The 16,628-nt window shown below is 38.2% G+C and overlaps 1 protein-coding gene across 1 annotated transcript; it reads left to right on the top strand.

The window, feature by feature from the left end:
• Positions 1–254: 254 nt before the first annotated feature.
• Positions 255–8,131, top strand: LOC125001218 (cytosolic phospholipase A2 beta-like). Its single transcript, XM_047577141.1, has 23 exons — positions 255–446; positions 599–730; positions 997–1,037; positions 1,216–1,255; positions 1,625–1,697; positions 1,801–1,937; positions 2,011–2,142; positions 2,413–2,453; positions 2,632–2,671; positions 2,887–2,941; positions 3,035–3,156; positions 3,280–3,363; positions 3,628–3,683; positions 3,783–3,921; positions 4,119–4,255; positions 4,350–4,572; positions 4,661–4,775; positions 5,775–5,912; positions 6,033–6,134; positions 6,317–6,619; positions 6,717–6,889; positions 7,516–7,702; positions 7,913–8,131. The coding sequence occupies exons 1-23, from the start codon at positions 270–272 to the stop codon at positions 8,125–8,127; spliced, it is 2,862 nt and encodes a 953-aa protein (XP_047433097.1). The 5' UTR covers positions 255–269; the 3' UTR covers positions 8,128–8,131.
• The last annotated feature ends 8,497 nt before the right edge of the window (positions 8,132–16,628 follow it).

The raw sequence follows: 16,628 nt of genomic DNA, 5'->3' as shown, positions 1-16,628 counted from the left end.
GCAGAATGGACAGTCTTAAAGGATTCACATTGCAGGTAAAAATGACAATGTTGTGTTTTAACTGTGTTTTAACAGTGGTTGACTGTGCAGATTTCTTAAATTTCTTAAACTTGATTCTGTGCATTGGTTCATTCAGGGGAAGAAAATCATCTCTTTCTTGACCCTGAATGTCACCATCCTGAGGGCCAAAACTAAGTCTTATGACTACTGTGAGTAAAAGATATTTAAGAAAACCTTTGTGCATGTTGTTTCTGTTTCGGTGATTTGAAATGAAAACCTTTTTCTTTTTCTCCTGTTCATTCGGTTCAGTCTCTGAATCTGACTGCTATGTCACACTCTCACTCCCTACGGTATCGACAAGGACCTGGCGTACAAAAACTATTTCAAACAATAACGAACCTGAGTGGAATGAAACCTTCACCTTCAGGGTCCCCAGCCATTTGAAAGTGAGTACATTTATATAATGACTGTCCTTATGTCCAAAGTAATTCCACTGGACCAGAAGTGCAGGCGGGTCACGTTTCTTTATCTTAACCTGACTTCATCTTATCATAAATTTGTGTGAAAAAGTTTCCTCCACACAACTCTGTCATTGCAGAATGTCCTGGAGATGAACCTGTTTGATGAAGATTCTTTTACTGCTGATGACCTGATTTCCACGGTTAACTTTGACATCACAAAGCTCACTGTGGGAAAGAAGGAGACCAAGGTGTTTACTTTAAACCCTGAGGTAAGACACTGTAAACACAGAAGAGCTAAAATAGTACTGGCTACCCTGTAAAAGGGGGTGATCACCTGCTTAAAAAGCTCTCAGACATGTACTTCCTGCAAAAGTGAAACCTGCCAAAGACAAAACACTATCATATCACCACCATTCAACCCATCTTCAGTACTCATCTGTTCCTGCCACTGTCATCGTAAACATGAGACATATTTTATATGGTGTATGTGGCGTATTTTAACATCATTTTGATTGCCTTGTTCACTTTCTTTCAGACAACGGGTGAACTTGAGGTTGAGTTTGAGCTGCTCCCGAGGTACGAGTCACTGAGTTTAGTGTAGTCTTTTACTAGTATCCATAAAATATTTCATGTAACCACATCTTCTAGTCGACCAATACACGGTCTCAATAATGATCATATTAGATGTTATTCATGGAGCGTGGTACCATCTGCTCTAATAATCATTGGTTGGATGTTTTCCCCTCTTTTCCAGTGAGGAGACACATGATTATGACACTAATGTCGTCCTGATGGTAAGGGATTCATCCTTTTTTCTCCTTTGATCACAAATTAAAAAGAGTCCATCATTATTCTCCATGCAATTTTAGATGATACACACCAAAGACAAATTTAATGTATCATTTAATATTTAAATGGCTTGACCATAATGAATGTCTCACGTTGTGGGTAAAAATTACAATGTTATGTCAGAGTTTTAACGGTGGTTGACTGTGTGCTGTTATTTCCAATTTAAGTCAGTTCAACCAGTTTGTACATGCAGCGCTGCTAATGTCAGAACGTCCACATTTTAAATAAAGTTTCTTGATGACAGAAAGCAGCAGAAGTAAAGAATCAGATTTCTTAAATTTCTTAAACTTGATTCCGTACATTGGTTCATTCAGGAGAAGGAAACTGTCTCCTACTTGACCCTGAATGTCAACATCCTGAGGGCCAAAACTAAATCTTTCGACTACTGTAAGTAAAAGACATTTAAGAAAACCTTTGTGCATTTATATTGTTTCTGTTTCAGTGTTTTTGAAATGAAAACTTTTTCTTTTTCTCCTGTTCATTGGTTCAGTCTCTGAATCTGACTGCTATGTCACACTCTCACTCCCTACGGCGTCAACGAGGACCTGGCGCACAAAAACTATTTCGAACAATAACGAACCTGAGTGGAATGAAACCTTCACCTTCAGGGTCCCCAGACAATTGAAAGTGAGTTAATTTATATAATGACTGTTGTTTTTGTTGTTGTTGTTTTTTACACTGGTCAACTCTCTCATTGCAGAATGTCCTGGAGATGAACCTGTTTGATAAGGATTCTTTGAGTGCTGATGACCTGATTTCCACGGTTAACTTTGACATCACAAAGCTCACTGTGGGAAAGAAGGAGACCAAGTTGTTTCCTTTAAACCCTGAGGTAAGACACTGTAAACACAGAAGAGCTAAAATAATAATGGCTACACTGTAAAAGGGGGTGATCACCTGCTTAAAAAGCTCTCAGACATGTACTTCCTGCAAAAGTGAAACCTGCCAAAGACAAAACACTATCATATCACCACCATGTAACCCAGTCTTCAGTAATCATCTGTTCCTGCCACTGTCATTGTAAACATGAGACATATGTTATATGGTGTATATGATGTATTTTAACCTCATCTTTTTGATTGTCTTGTTCACTTTCTTTCAGACAACGGGTGAACTTGAGGTTGAGTTTGAGCTGCTCCCGAGGTACGAGTCACTGAGTTTAGTGTAGTTTATTACTGATATCCATAAAATATGTCATGTAACCATATCTTCTAATCGACCAATACACAGTCTCAATAAGGATCATATTAGATATTATTCATGGAGCGTTTTACCATCTGCTCTAATAATCATTGGTTGGATGTTTTCCCCTCTTTTACAGTGAGGAGTCACAAGATTATGACACTAACGGCATCCTGATGGTAAGGGATTCATCCTTTTTCTCCCTTGATAACATATTGAAAATTGGAAAATTTGGAAATTTAGCTAGTATTTATTTTTCAGACATAGCTGTAATTCATCCATCATTATTCTCCATGTAATTTTAGATGATACACACCAAAGACAAATTTAATGTATCATTTAATTTTAAATGGGCTGACCATAATGACTGTCTTTCTCTCTCTGTGTCCTCCAGGCTGGCCCATTCTCTATCTTGCATATCAAAGTTGACAAGTCACCAAGCTGTGACTGTATGTTTTCTTTTAGACAAAAGACAAAATTATGATGATTTATTAATTTTAGACATGAATTCATCTTTTTGTTTTGTTTGTTTTTTCTTAAAGTGCTTAAAGGAAAGGTGCTGAAAATAAAGGGCGCCTACCCAGAAAACCAGACGATAGATTCACAAGATCAGAGCCTGTGTTTCTACATCAACAGGGACCTGGAGACTGAACTTCAACTGGCAGTGAGTCTGAAATAGTCTACACAACAATCCTACACACTTATTTCAACCAGTGCAAACCCCTCATCAAACTCAAATAGCATGTATATATAATACGGGGTGTTATTCATCTCTTTTGTCTGTCAGACTGATGTCGATGCAGAACCTGTTGCTTCCATCAAGTTGCCTCCACTACAGGCCCAAAAATACAGGAAAAGTCTCTCTTGTCGTTGATGGGGTAAGAGTATACATTTTCTAAGCTATATTCACCTTTCTGTTTGGATTGTTTGAGTTTACACTTGTAGTTTTTATTTGTCTGAGTTGAACTACCATGGTCCAAACTTGGATGAGGCTGAGTAGTGGCACCAGATCAGCTCTATTAACACATTAATGCCTGCAGAATGAACAACCAGTAATACTGAGGACTCCAGTTTTAAGTAAAATAAATGTTTATTTATTGGGTGAGTAGAGCATTAACATTAACGTGCATGGATATTTGGCATTTTTTCATTGCAGCATAAAGTGGATTTTACTCTGGAAACACATGAAGGGTAAGGGGATTCATACACAAGTGAACTATGAGTATGTTAGTATGTTTGTGTGTGTGCATTTATCATGATACCCTTTTATTTTACTTTGCAAACCAACAGCACGAAGAAAGATCTTTTCACTCGCATTGACTACGACATCCCAACACAAGAGAAAGAATATCTGCAGAAGAGGAAGGCCGTAGTGGCCCAGGCTGTGGAGAAGATTTTAGGCCTCAACACTCGACTCGGACCTAACGAGGTAGGACGAGGAGTGTTGCTCTTTAAAACCATGAATTACAGGGCATTGATTAAGGCGTGGAGGGACTTCAGATACAGAGGAACCCATGCAGACGAGAAAAGAGAGGGATAGGGAGGGTGGGGTTGAGAACTCAGATGAATAGTAGCTTGTTCAACACCCTCCCAGCATGTGCATCATTTGCTGTGCTCTGTGTCCAGGTGCCAACTGTAGCAGTGGTGGCTTCAGGTGGAGGAACTAGAGCAATGACGGGCCTGTTTGGTAGTCTGAGGGGCCTGAAGGAACTCGGCGTCCTGGATGCTGCCACATACATCACTGGAGTGTCTGGATCCACCTGGTCAGACAAATATCTGGGTCCTTACACCTTTCAAACATGAAAAGGACCAGTGGTTTCAGAGTGAACTAACAGCATCGTCTTCCACTGTCAACAGGACTATGTCTGCTTTGTATCAGGAAGCTAACTGGTCACAGCAGGACATCAACACCTTCATCTCAGCAGTAAGGGAAAATCTCAACAGGTCGATTTCAAGCCTTTTCAGTTGGGAGAAATTACAGTATTACTATTCAGAGCTGAAAAAGAAAGCTGATGACGGCTACTCCATGTTGCCCGTTGATTTGTTCGGCCTGATCATTGAGGAACTCGTTTTTGGGAAGGTGAATAGATGAGTACTCAACTATTTCAAATCTCAGTTCAAAATTAAAGCACCAAGACAATAATCAAAATATGTGTTTGGAATTGCAGAAACTGAACAGTACCCTGTCAGACCAGCAGAAGACAGTGAATGAAGGTCAAAACCCTTTCCCCATATACACTGCTGTCAACATAAAGGATGTTGTAGACTGTGAAAATGAAAAGGGTAAATATCCTGGAGACATTTTTCTAACCCAGATGATTGTTAATATGAAAACGACTTCATTATTTAATGTTGTACAGAATTGCATCAAAGGGTATTTCAGGAAGGACACAAAGAATGTTTATTTAATTCAGTCATTCAAGCCTGTCTTTACTTTCATTTTGGACAATCACACCACATCTCAGTGTTTTTCTAACCAGCCTACAGACAACTCCTCAAACAAGCTCCGCCAGTTTTATTACTGTGTGGATTGAGGAATCAGAACTGATGTGTCAGGACTTCTTTGAAAGCACAAAATGTGTGGGCATGAAGCAGTGGGTGTAACTCATTTTGTGATCATGTCATTCCCACCTAACACTCCCGGACTTTTGCCAAATAAACCTAGGGTTATTGGTGTGGTGCCCTCTATCTTATGTGCTCCCTTGGTTGCATTTGTCGCAGGTGATGCTGACTTAAATAACAGGGCAAGATACAACTTCCATAAATCAAACAAGACAATGCAAGGCAAAAGACGGGACAGATTGATCATGGGGGAAGATTGTACCGACAGAAGACACAACAACAAGAAAAAACTCCTTCCCAGATAAACTGAATGAAACGCTCACTTTGAGAACTTCAACTATGACCAGAGGACATACTGGACACTCTCTGTGTTTTTAGGGGAGAGGTGGGCACAGTTCCGAGGAGAACACAACCAAGAAAGCCACCTCACTCACAGACAACATTCGAGGGCGTGTACTCAGTGTCCTCACAAACACCTTTAATCTGTCTCTTGCTATTGAAATAATAGACAGGTTCAAGTATTCTTTTTTTTTTTTTCAAACTTATTCATCACTAGGGTGCTAATAATTGACAGATTCAAGTTTAAACATGGATAAATGTAGTAGGGACAGTGAATCACCAAAACATTTTGGCCTCAGTTGGCTGCTCAGCTTCTCTTCTGCTATTATTATCGCATTATTGCATTTATTGTTTCTTAATTTAAACTGATCTTTTTGACAGAGTGGTGTGAGTTCACCCCCTACGAGGTGGGCCTTCAAAAATATGGGGCTTTCATCCCCAGTGAGGCCTTAGGAAGCCAGTTCCTCCTCGGCCATAAGATCAAGGAACGCTCAGAGCGCCGTCTGGCTTATCTGATGGGTGAGAAAAAACAGAAAGAAAGAAAAAAAATGTTGACATCCTACTGGGATACAAACCTAATATTTGTGGTGATGATATGTTTTTTGTTTGTTTTTTTAATTTTCATGTCAACCTCATCAGGAATATGGAGCAGTTTCTTCTCTGCAAGCATATCTGAGATTTGGCACACACAACATCCTATCAATTTGACTGTTGCCATAGAAGATGATGAGAGCACCAGAGGTACAGAAGTTTCATCTCTTTGATCCTAAACTACATAACAGAATTTAAACATTTAAACACCCACCATGCTTCATAGTTTGTAGGCCAGTATTTAAATAATATAAAAACAACTGCAGTAGAATTATGTGACCATTTCCCTCTTAAATCATGTGTATGTGTGCTGTCTTCTTTTCTATGAGAAGACACAGAAACTACCCTTCGAGCCAGAAGTTTTGAAGGCAAGTATTTAAATAATATGAAAACCACTGCAGTAAAAATATGTTACTATTTCCATTTTAAATCCCTTGTATGTATGCTGTCTTCTTTTGCAGGACATTACTATGAAACTGCTGTTGATGGCGCACATTTCCGGATGGCATCAATTTTCAGTTTCATTAGCGAACTTCTCAAGGATCGTCCATTCATCTCTGAGATGGACAATTTCATGAATGGTTTCTTCCTGAGCTCGGACTACGACAAATACAGCTACTTCCAGGCACAAAAAGGTGAAAAAAAACAAAAACAAAGATGGTCTCAAGCCATGTGACCTCCTGATCTCCAACCCATCCTAACTTTTACCATTTCCTTCTGTTCTCTGGACAGAGAACCACCCGGATGCCTTCCCAAACAAGCTGACCCCCACTGATCCCACTCTACACATGGTCGATTCTGGCCACGCCATCAACATTGGCTGTCCACCAATCCTGCGTCCAGAGAGAGATGTGGACGTCATCATAAGCCTGAACGATTCCTGGGACCCGCAGCACATTGTCAAGGTAAACAAATATGATCTGAAGCTTGGCTAATAGCCACCATCCCCTCCAGGCATTTGTTTGGTATCCACACCCTTTTGGTCCAAGATGCCTTTTGGATCAGGTCTTGTTTCCAACATCCCAAAACCTTAAACCAGGATTCTAGAAGAAAACCAAGAAACTTTTCTCATTTTAAACCATAACAGTTTTAATGTTTAATTCAGTGTCAAAGTCTAAAAACATAGCAATGTGAAAAGTAAATTCATTCTGTGGAAACCAACCCTCTTGACATGATGGACCCAATGATTGGTACTCGATAGGTGGAAGCTGTCTTATTTAAACCTCTGGCATCCTTATTGGTATTGAAGTCTCTATTGTCACCATGCCAAGATCTAAAGAGGTCTCTACAGCCATCAAATTTGGCAAAGGATTGAAATTGATGTTTAGCTGGTGTAAAGTTGATACTGCCACTTTGTCCCAACCATCTTCCTTAGAAAACCATCAGGCTGCTTGATGGTGAAATGGCCTGCAGGTAGCTGTGCACTGTAATTAAAACAAAAAAACAAAAAAACAAAAAAAAAAAAAAAACATCCAAGAAAAGTAAAACTTAAGTGTAGAAGACTTTGACATTACTCTGTTTAATTCATCAGGTCATGAAGCAGACAGCAGAATACTGCGAAGTTCACAACATCCCCTTCCCCAATGCTGACTATGACAGTCTGGAAAAGGAGCCTAAGAAGGAAGTCTACATTCTGGAGGATAAGGAGAATCCCAAGGCTCCCATAGTGATTCACTTCCCCCTTGTCAATGTGACATACAGAGACTACAAAAGTCCTGGTAAGTTTTTGTTTAATTCAGAAAAGTGAGTCAACATTACATATATATACACATATATAAATTAATTCCAAGGCCAAATTAGAGTCCATCTGTTCAGAAAACAAGGATTTGTCATAGTCTGATCTCCACCATTCTCCACAATGTGCATGTTTTTAAAGTTTTTTTTGGTAAGTAATCCATCTCTATCATCATCATCATGTGTCTTTACAGGCGTGAAACGTGTGACTAAGGAGGAAATAGAAGCCGGGAAGGTGGATGTGGAGAGCAAACACTCTCCATACACCACCCGCCACCTGCTCTACTCCAAAGAGCATTTCGACGCTCTGGTGGACCTCACCACTTACAACATCGTGAATAACAAGGAGAGCATCCATGAGGTCCTCCAGAAGGCCCTGCAGAGGAGGGCGTCCAAGATAAACAAATAGTTGATGTTTGTGCAGAGTAACACATCAAATCACAGTTTGACAACTCAGTCGTAATTTTTTTAAAGTTGTCGTGTCATCATCATTTTTAAATTATTATCATATTTAACACAATATATGTGGCTGCTTGAGCATTGCATTTGATATGAAGGGTGTAGGAGAACATTTTATTTCTCCTCTGACCCACCAGGAGCTTTTAAGCACATTCTAGTGGCAACGAACTAGGATTTAAAACGCTTCTCCCATTTATGTGTCATCCACTAACAGGCACCACAGATAAGGACTTGTCGGTGCCTGGACCACCTGTGGCAGACAAAGATCGTATGCAAATTAAAAACTACAAGATCTCTCTCTGACTAGAACTACAAACCACAAAATGTACACTTGTAACCAAAATTACAATGCTTAATCTATACTCAGCTCATGGGCCCATTGCAGCTCTGCAGAAGACATGGGAAAGGGATCTGAACTTGACATTCAGTGATGAGGATTGGAAAAGAATTTGTAAAAATATGAAAATACTTTCAAGGGATGCAAGAGTACACCTGATTCAATTTAAAATTATGCATCGTTTTTATTGGACTCCCTCCAAATTATTTAGATTAGGATTAGTATCAACATCTAATTGCTGGCGATGCAAATCTGAGGAAGGTACTTTAAGACCCACATTTTCAGTTAATTGTGTATAGATATATAACTGTGCTTGTTCTTTTTGTATGAATTTTATTTTGATATTATTTTTAATCTTTTTATTTATTCACAGAATATTTATTTAAAGCAGTGCTTATTTTATTTATTTCTGAAACTGACTTTCCCTTAAATACTTGAATAATTTTCTTTGTTTATTTTTTTGGTTTATTCTGCATCATATCGGTGTTGTTGTTTTTGTTATTGTTGATAATGAAACTGAAAAATAAAAAACTGTTAATCACAAAAAACAATAATAATAATCTAAAAAACAGTTTTGTTCATCTTTCTAGCTCCTAAATTGATAAAATTAGCACTTGGGTATTTTAATCATAAGTCTCTACCATGGACCATACGGCCATCCAGAGGCTGGTTAAGGAAATGTTTTTGGAATGCAAGACTGGTTAGCATAGCCCAAATCTTATCTACCTTTCTTTCTTTTTGATATTAGTTAGCATTGCTTACTATTGTTATTTATATAACATTCATATTTGAGCAGAGTTGATACGTGCGATGAAAACTAAGCAAACCTGGTAACACTTTCTATGAAGGTTGTACTTATAATGCCCTATGAATGCACTCATGTTTTATAAGGTGTCTATAAAGCATTATAATGGTCATTATTACCATCTATACATATTCACAAGTCGTCATAACCAACTTCATGATGCATTATGACAACTGGTTATGAATGATTATAATTTTAATCTGAATAGTGCATTATAAATATGTCAATATCTGCCTAGTCACTTGTTAATGTTATGATGCATCATAACTACTTTGCTTTGCTAAATGTGCATAGTGATGCATAATGAGTTTTGACTTCGCCTACAGTGCTTTATATCTGTAGTTATAAGTATATGTAATAAAGTTATAATAATGTATACATCTCCCTACAGCACACAGTCATAAACAGCTATGCAATTTCATAAGTGCCAATTGTCAGCGCTAAGTAAAGTGACAAGAATATGACACTATTATTAACAGATATAAGTTACTATGAGTAATTAAAAGGTGCAATGAACTAAGTCCTGAGTCAGGCATCTTTACCCCATATGCACAATGTTAATATCATAGGTGTTATTTGTCAGCTTTAGGTAAATTAGTGCAAATGAGGTATTGTGGATATAAGATTATTATAAACAAATATGAGGCACAATGAAATGAGAGCCTGGACAGTAAAGACAAAAGGAATGCATTTAGTTCACTTTATTTTCATTTAAACCAACACACATAATCAGAATGATTATCAATGTTCTGAGCACATTACAGAAACACATGAAACACGTGAAACAGGCCACAAAAGTGGCACGGCGTGGTCCTAGAGATGTGGCTCTTAAAAGTGCCTTTGGGTTGGTGAGGTGATTCAGGGTCAGAGGTCAGGAGATGGTTTGACAGCAACTACAAGAAGAACAGAGGCAAATCTTTAGTGCTCTAGCTGGGTTTGCTTTTTTATGCAGAAAGGTTTGATTGAAAACACATAAGCAGATCACGTTTTTTTGTTTAAAGCAGCCTAATGAGACAATATGTGACCGCATATCGTGCAGGCACCGCAGATTACCCGTAGGTGGCTTAAGCTAGCTACACGAAAGTTACCGGACACGGCTATTTTTAACTCACAAATTAGATCGTTTTCATTATCTTGCGTTTAATGATTGAAACCATTCAAAACCATTGCATTAATATATAAACGATGTGCTTCATGTAAGCAAAGTAAGACATTAGCTCACAAAACATTAGCAGGACAGAGAGACGACATACCTGTCCTGGAGAGGACTCAGCGGAGAAAGGAAAGAAAAGCCGCTTTACGATTAGTACATACAGTCAATGCTTTACGACAGTGGGAGGAGCTGGGGACGGAGGTGGGTGGGTGGGGTCTGAGGTCAGAGGTCATGGACTAAAGACTGACATTTCTACAATAATAATAATATAAATAAAAACAATATTAAAATAATATCTGATGGCATTCAATAAACGCGGACATTTCTAGCGACCCTTTATAAAGAAGCGGTGTCACGGTGGATGTGAAACTGTCACGAAAATTAATCTATTGTTTGGTGCCTGGCGATTTTTCTCAAATTTTCATGCCGCTCGAAACGAATTTCAAACTGATGTATTTCAATTGGAAGTTATTTCGTGCTATGAGGACGACTGTCAATGTGACACTGTGCAATGAAGAGGTTTGATTTTATTTCATTTAGACTAGATTTGTAATGGTCTTATTTCGGTTTTTAATATTAACGTCACTGTGTAATGTGCTCAGAACATTGATAATCATTCTGATTATGTGTGTTGGTTTAAATGAAAATAAAGTGAACTAAATGCATTCCTTTTGTCTTTACTGTCCAGGCTCTCATTTCATTGTGCCTCATATTTGTTTATAATAGTCTTATATCCACAGCACCTCATTTGCACTAATTTACCTAAAGCTGACAAATAACACCTATGATATTAACATTGTGCATATGGGGTAAAGATGCCAGACTCAGGACTTAGTTCATTGCACCTTTTAATTACTCATAGTAACTTATGTCTGTTAACAATAGTGTCATATTCTTGTCACTTTACTTAGCGCTTATGATATTGCATAGCTGTTTATAACTGTGTGCTGTAGAGAGATGTATACATTATTATAACTTTATTACATATACTTATAACTACAGATATAAAGCACTATAGGCGAAGTCAAAACTCATTATGCATCACTATACACATTTAGCAAAGCAAAGTAGTTATGATGCATCATAACATTAACAAGTGACTAGGCAGATATTGACATATTTATAATGCACTATTCAGATTAAAATTATAATCATTCATAACCAGTTGTCATAATGCATCATGAAGTTGGTTATGACGACTTGTGAATATGTATAGATGGTAATAATGACCATTATAATGCTTTATAGACACCTTATAAAACATTATGAGTGCATTCATAGGGCATTATAAATACAACCTTCATAGAAAGTGTTACCGCAAACCTTTAACAAATCTAGATCTTTAATTTTAGAAATTAGGTTCTCACTTTTGTTAAAACTAATTTATTTCAGTATTCTCATCATTTTCCGTTACTCTGTATTAGGGATGTCCAATAATATTGGCCGATATTAGCCTATTTTTGTAATATCTGTTCATATCGTTATTGGTTTTACCACCAATAATGAAAACAGATAACATAATGCCCGGGTTGTGCTGCTGTGCGCTTCTGCTGCTGCTGCTTCTGGGGTCCTGGGTCCTGGGTCCTGGCGCGCGATTGATGATTTTATCAAACCGCACCCGGAGCCAAAACAACAACAGAGTGTAGCTAGTGTGGCTAACCAGTTGCTTGCTACCTAAAGTTAGTCTGGGCAAGAAAAAAAAAATGCCTGCATATATCGGTATACCATATCGGTTGATATCAGAATCAGAAATAAAGAGTTAGGACAATACAGGCTATCGGCAAAAAGTCAATATCGGACATCCCTACTCTGTAGGTCCTTGTGAGCTGGAAATAGATGATCCCTGTACTGAGAGCTGACGCCTCAGATATGATGAGATTGATATTAATTAAGCAATATTAATTGATTAATTCTTACAGTGTACAGCACACTGTGTAGGTGATGCCCCCTTTGGATGAGTGCAGTTATTAGACTTAATTGTGAAAAAATTTGATGCCCCTACAAGGGAGAACTTAAGTTTTGGTGGTTGGGCTCATTGCAGCCCTGCAGTCTGATATCAATGCCAAGCCTGCCTTCTAGTGTTCACTATCTGAAAACACATCCTGGAATCATTGAACTGAATGTGTTGACCCTCATTCAGGAAACAAATTAAATCATGTCAGTTTTTATTGAAGGTATAAACGGAGTGAAAAACGATTCAACAAAAGATAGTTTCCAAAGGTTTACACCAGCAGGAAACTCCATGTATGGACACGTGTTAATACACTGATTTAAATCATGTTGAAGATAAAACCTAACTGAATATTTGGCCCAAACAGGCTTTTAAAAACAAATTATAGGAACTATCAAGGCATCTCTCACTGGCAGACATTACTACTGCTAATGGACAATTGACATTTAGGAGCAAACTGGCTTCAGTGTTGTATTTTAGGGAGTTAATGAGGCTCTGATTTACACCTGAACTCAATTCAATAGCTACTGTGACACTAAAGTTCAATGTTATTTACAGTTTAAATAGTCTAAAGGTGTTTTTACAGACTCTACAGCGAACTCTGGGGTGAAAGTGGATTGAAAGGGAAGAAACAGAGTTCTGTCACAAATAATGATTTTTTGGAAAAACAACAACAAAAAAAAAAATAATGCCACAGACAGTTTAAAGGGACAAGAGAGTAACCAGTAGAAGGCATCAAGAAAATACAAAAGCAAGCTAAAATGTTTTCAAAAACCACAAGGCGCTAGGAAAAAAGAAAGGAAGGAACACAGAGAAAAGCACAACAGATACAACCAAACTAACAACAGAGTAAAGGCAGATGCAGGACTATATATACCCACACGACTGATTGGAAACCAAGGTGGAACTAACGAGGGAAGGAGCCAGGTGAGAGCAATCACTATGGAGGGAAAACACTGACCAGAAATAACACTAAAAGACGGCGAAATAGAATAGGAAGCAGAAAGATACCAGGATAACATAACAGGATTACAGAAAGTGGTCAAAACCAATATCATACAGAGAGAGTAAGGTTTAAAACCTACTATCAATGGACAGAAACAAGATCATGTCTGGAAATAAATAATTTCTGATGATAAACTATGAATGACCTGATAAATGACTGGTCTTCAGGCTCCTTTAAGGAACCACAAGGATTTACGTTTAGTGTAATTTCTGTATTTCATCCCACAAAGGCAGACAGCCAGTCAGTACAGAAAAAGACCGGGTTAATGTCTTATTGGATTATTAAATCTAATCAGCTATTGATTGTACTCTAAGTTAAAAAGATGTCCATGCCAAGCATCTTCATCGTGTGTTTGGAGGAATTAACGGAATGAAAATATAAAAAAGATATTCAGAAAAACAGAAACGATGTATTTCGGGTAATTTATTCCTTCCAGTCATCTCCCTCATCCTCTTCTCCACGTCTCCCACACTCACACACATATAAACAGGTCTGTGGGTCGAGAGGCAGCCAGACAGCTGAGACATTCATCGGAGTCCCCGGGGAAACAATTACACCAGGCCAGGCAGCAGAGCAGGACAGGGGCTAGGAATTAATGATGGGCACGTGACCGTAGCCCCAAAGAGTCCAAGATCACCCTCTGCTGGTCACTGAAATAAAAACAACAATGGCTGCCGCAATGTTTCAGCTCTCAATAGCACAGAAAATATGTTATACATAGATTTATTTTTTGATGACTATCGCACCTAAAGGAAAATGAACACAGAAAGATGCAAAACAACTGAATTAAGATGCATAATCTCTGGAAACACTTGCAAAAACAACAACAACAAAAAAGACACAGAGAGTTAAATTAAGAAATAGAGATGCAAAATGTTCCCAAAGTGATGTGAAAAAATGCAAAACAACCTAAATAAGATGCATAATGATGAAGGATGATATACACATGTGCTCAAAAAACTGCAAAACTATGAAAAGAGACCAAAACAAGACACATAATCAGAATTAAAACATGAAAAGCTACCACAAATACATATAAAACAACCAAACTGAGACGCAAAACAACTGCAAACAGATGCAAAATGATCACAAATAGATGCAAGACAACCAAAATATGACGCGTGATAACCATGAAGACACCCAAAACATCCATGAAGAGATTTAAAATGACCAAACTGAGAATGAAAAGAACTGAAAGTGATACAAAATATCACAAACAGATGCAAAGCAATGAAAATAAGATGCTGTACACTATTGTATTTAGTTCATCATCTTATGTAAAAAAAAAAGACAACGAAGACAAGGACATCTAAACTCTTATTTTAATGTCAAATCTCTCCTCGGCTGAAGCCATTGTTCAGATCTCGGAGCACACACGGCGTTCCTTGTCTCGCCGTGAAACAACCAGACCTATGCTTCAGCGTTAGGAGCTGCCACATCCCAGCCCCCACCTCCCTGCAAACCCTATAACTTCCTCCTCCTCCTCCTCTTCCTCCAATCCTACCCCCCCTCCTCCCAGTGGCCAGTTGCCATGGAAGCTGATTGGGAGGACTGCCTCTCCTGTACATTGCCGCTCCATCCTTGCCGGGAGAAAACAAGGCAATCGAGAGAGATAAACTTTAAAAAGCAAGTCACTCTGACGCCCACCTTTCACGAGACCATTTCATTAAATCATTCTCTATCGTCTACCACATTAGAAGCCAACATAAATTATTCCTTAATAATGAGTATTTTGTGACGGGGCGCTTCCACATTGTTTGCCGTGCTGCATTCAGGGAAGAAAACCTCTCTTGGAAACAACTCTCTATCCATCTGCGTGTTCTGTACATACAAACTCAAGGCTGAGGCTCTTTTGCTCGATATTTTTGAACCCCGGCACGACTATAACGTGGAGACAGAACACTCAGGGTCTAGCATTGCTATAGCAACTATGTTTAGAGGCTGGAGAGTGGGGGGTTGGGTGGTTAATCACATATTTTTCAAAGAATCTCTTCCACATACTGACGTCAACTTTTACTTTTGCATGCTTTTTTTTTTTACAACATGGAATTTACTGAAATAGAAAAGTACTCTCAAAAAAGCATCATTAATCTCAAACGACGTGCAAATTACTGCAATAAAGGATGTCCAAAAAATGTCTGCCCAGAATGGATTTTCCTTGTACGCACAAATAAAAAGCTTACAGAATTCTAGCTAATGCGATATTTGTACAAACATGCTAGTTATTTTGTGAGGAAAATGTAAAATATATATATATATATATATATATGATCTTACCTTACAGGACTTCACTGACTCTGTACAACCTCAAACATGCTCTATAGCCTTAAAGACAAAAACACTCCTGGTATTTGGTAGCATTTAGCATTACATTATTAATAATAGATAAAAATATTGGTATATCGGAGAATACTGCAGTTTGTCGATTTAATCCTGAGCTCACATGACGATGTGCAAGTGACTTCTCCTCCTAAAGCAAATCTATGTAGCATTTAGCATCAACCTGGTGTTACTACTGGATTTTTTCCTTTCAAGGTTACTTCACTGTCAATATCTGCTACAACAGATGCAATAGTTGAATCCAAACAGCTCGATGTGGATATCAACGATACTTTCTGATTGGCTGATTGATCACTGATTAAGCAGAGCAGCCTGCCTTCACCTCATCTATTCATAGATTACCAATCTCTTTTAAAGTCTATTGTGTAGCGAGTTTTATCATTTTTCAGAATGAAAAATGTCATGTGAACTTACTGAAATGCGTGTGAGACTTGAGAGCCTTTTTCATATATAATCACATGTTCATTTTCTACTGGTTGAGATAGTAATTAATGCAGTAGATTGACTAAGGATGCTATATTTTACTGTGATGATGAGTACACATTGTAGAATAGATCCCTTAATGGCCTACGTCGCTGTGACGTCATGACGTTAGCTGGAGGCAGAACAGAGGGAAGCTGGAGGCGAACACAGTTTTATCACATACCAGCCACTACCAGTCGTAGAAGCCTGGAAAGCGTTATGGGTTAGAATAAATAGTGACTGAAATCATGTTAAGTTAATTATTATTTAGGGGATTCTTGTTACATGTTAATGCTAATACTAACCACTAGGTAACTCAACATTAGTTTCATGTTTCAGGGGTGTCCAAGTACCCTCCACGGTTGTTCACCTTACTTTTGGTGATATCTTTGTTGAA

Source organism: Mugil cephalus, chromosome 23, assembly GCF_022458985.1.
Source record: "Mugil cephalus isolate CIBA_MC_2020 chromosome 23, CIBA_Mcephalus_1.1, whole genome shotgun sequence".
Classification (NCBI taxonomy): Eukaryota; Metazoa; Chordata; class Actinopteri; order Mugiliformes; family Mugilidae; genus Mugil; species Mugil cephalus.
Note: the sequence above shows the minus strand (reverse complement) of the source record. Positions and strands in the feature narration are given on the sequence as shown.

Bases quoted from the DNA above. Each gene is read 5' to 3' on its own strand.
- LOC125001218 (XM_047577141.1), top strand. From the start codon at position 270: ATGAAAACCTTTTTCTTTTTCTCCTGTTCATTCGGTTCAGTCTCTGAA. The intron at 3,157-3,279 runs GTGAGTCTGAAA...TTTGTCTGTCAG, and splicing joins AGACTGAACTTCAACTGGCA to ACTGATGTCGATGCAGAACC. The intron at 3,922-4,118 runs GTAGGACGAGGA...CTCTGTGTCCAG, and splicing joins CTCGACTCGGACCTAACGAG to GTGCCAACTGTAGCAGTGGT.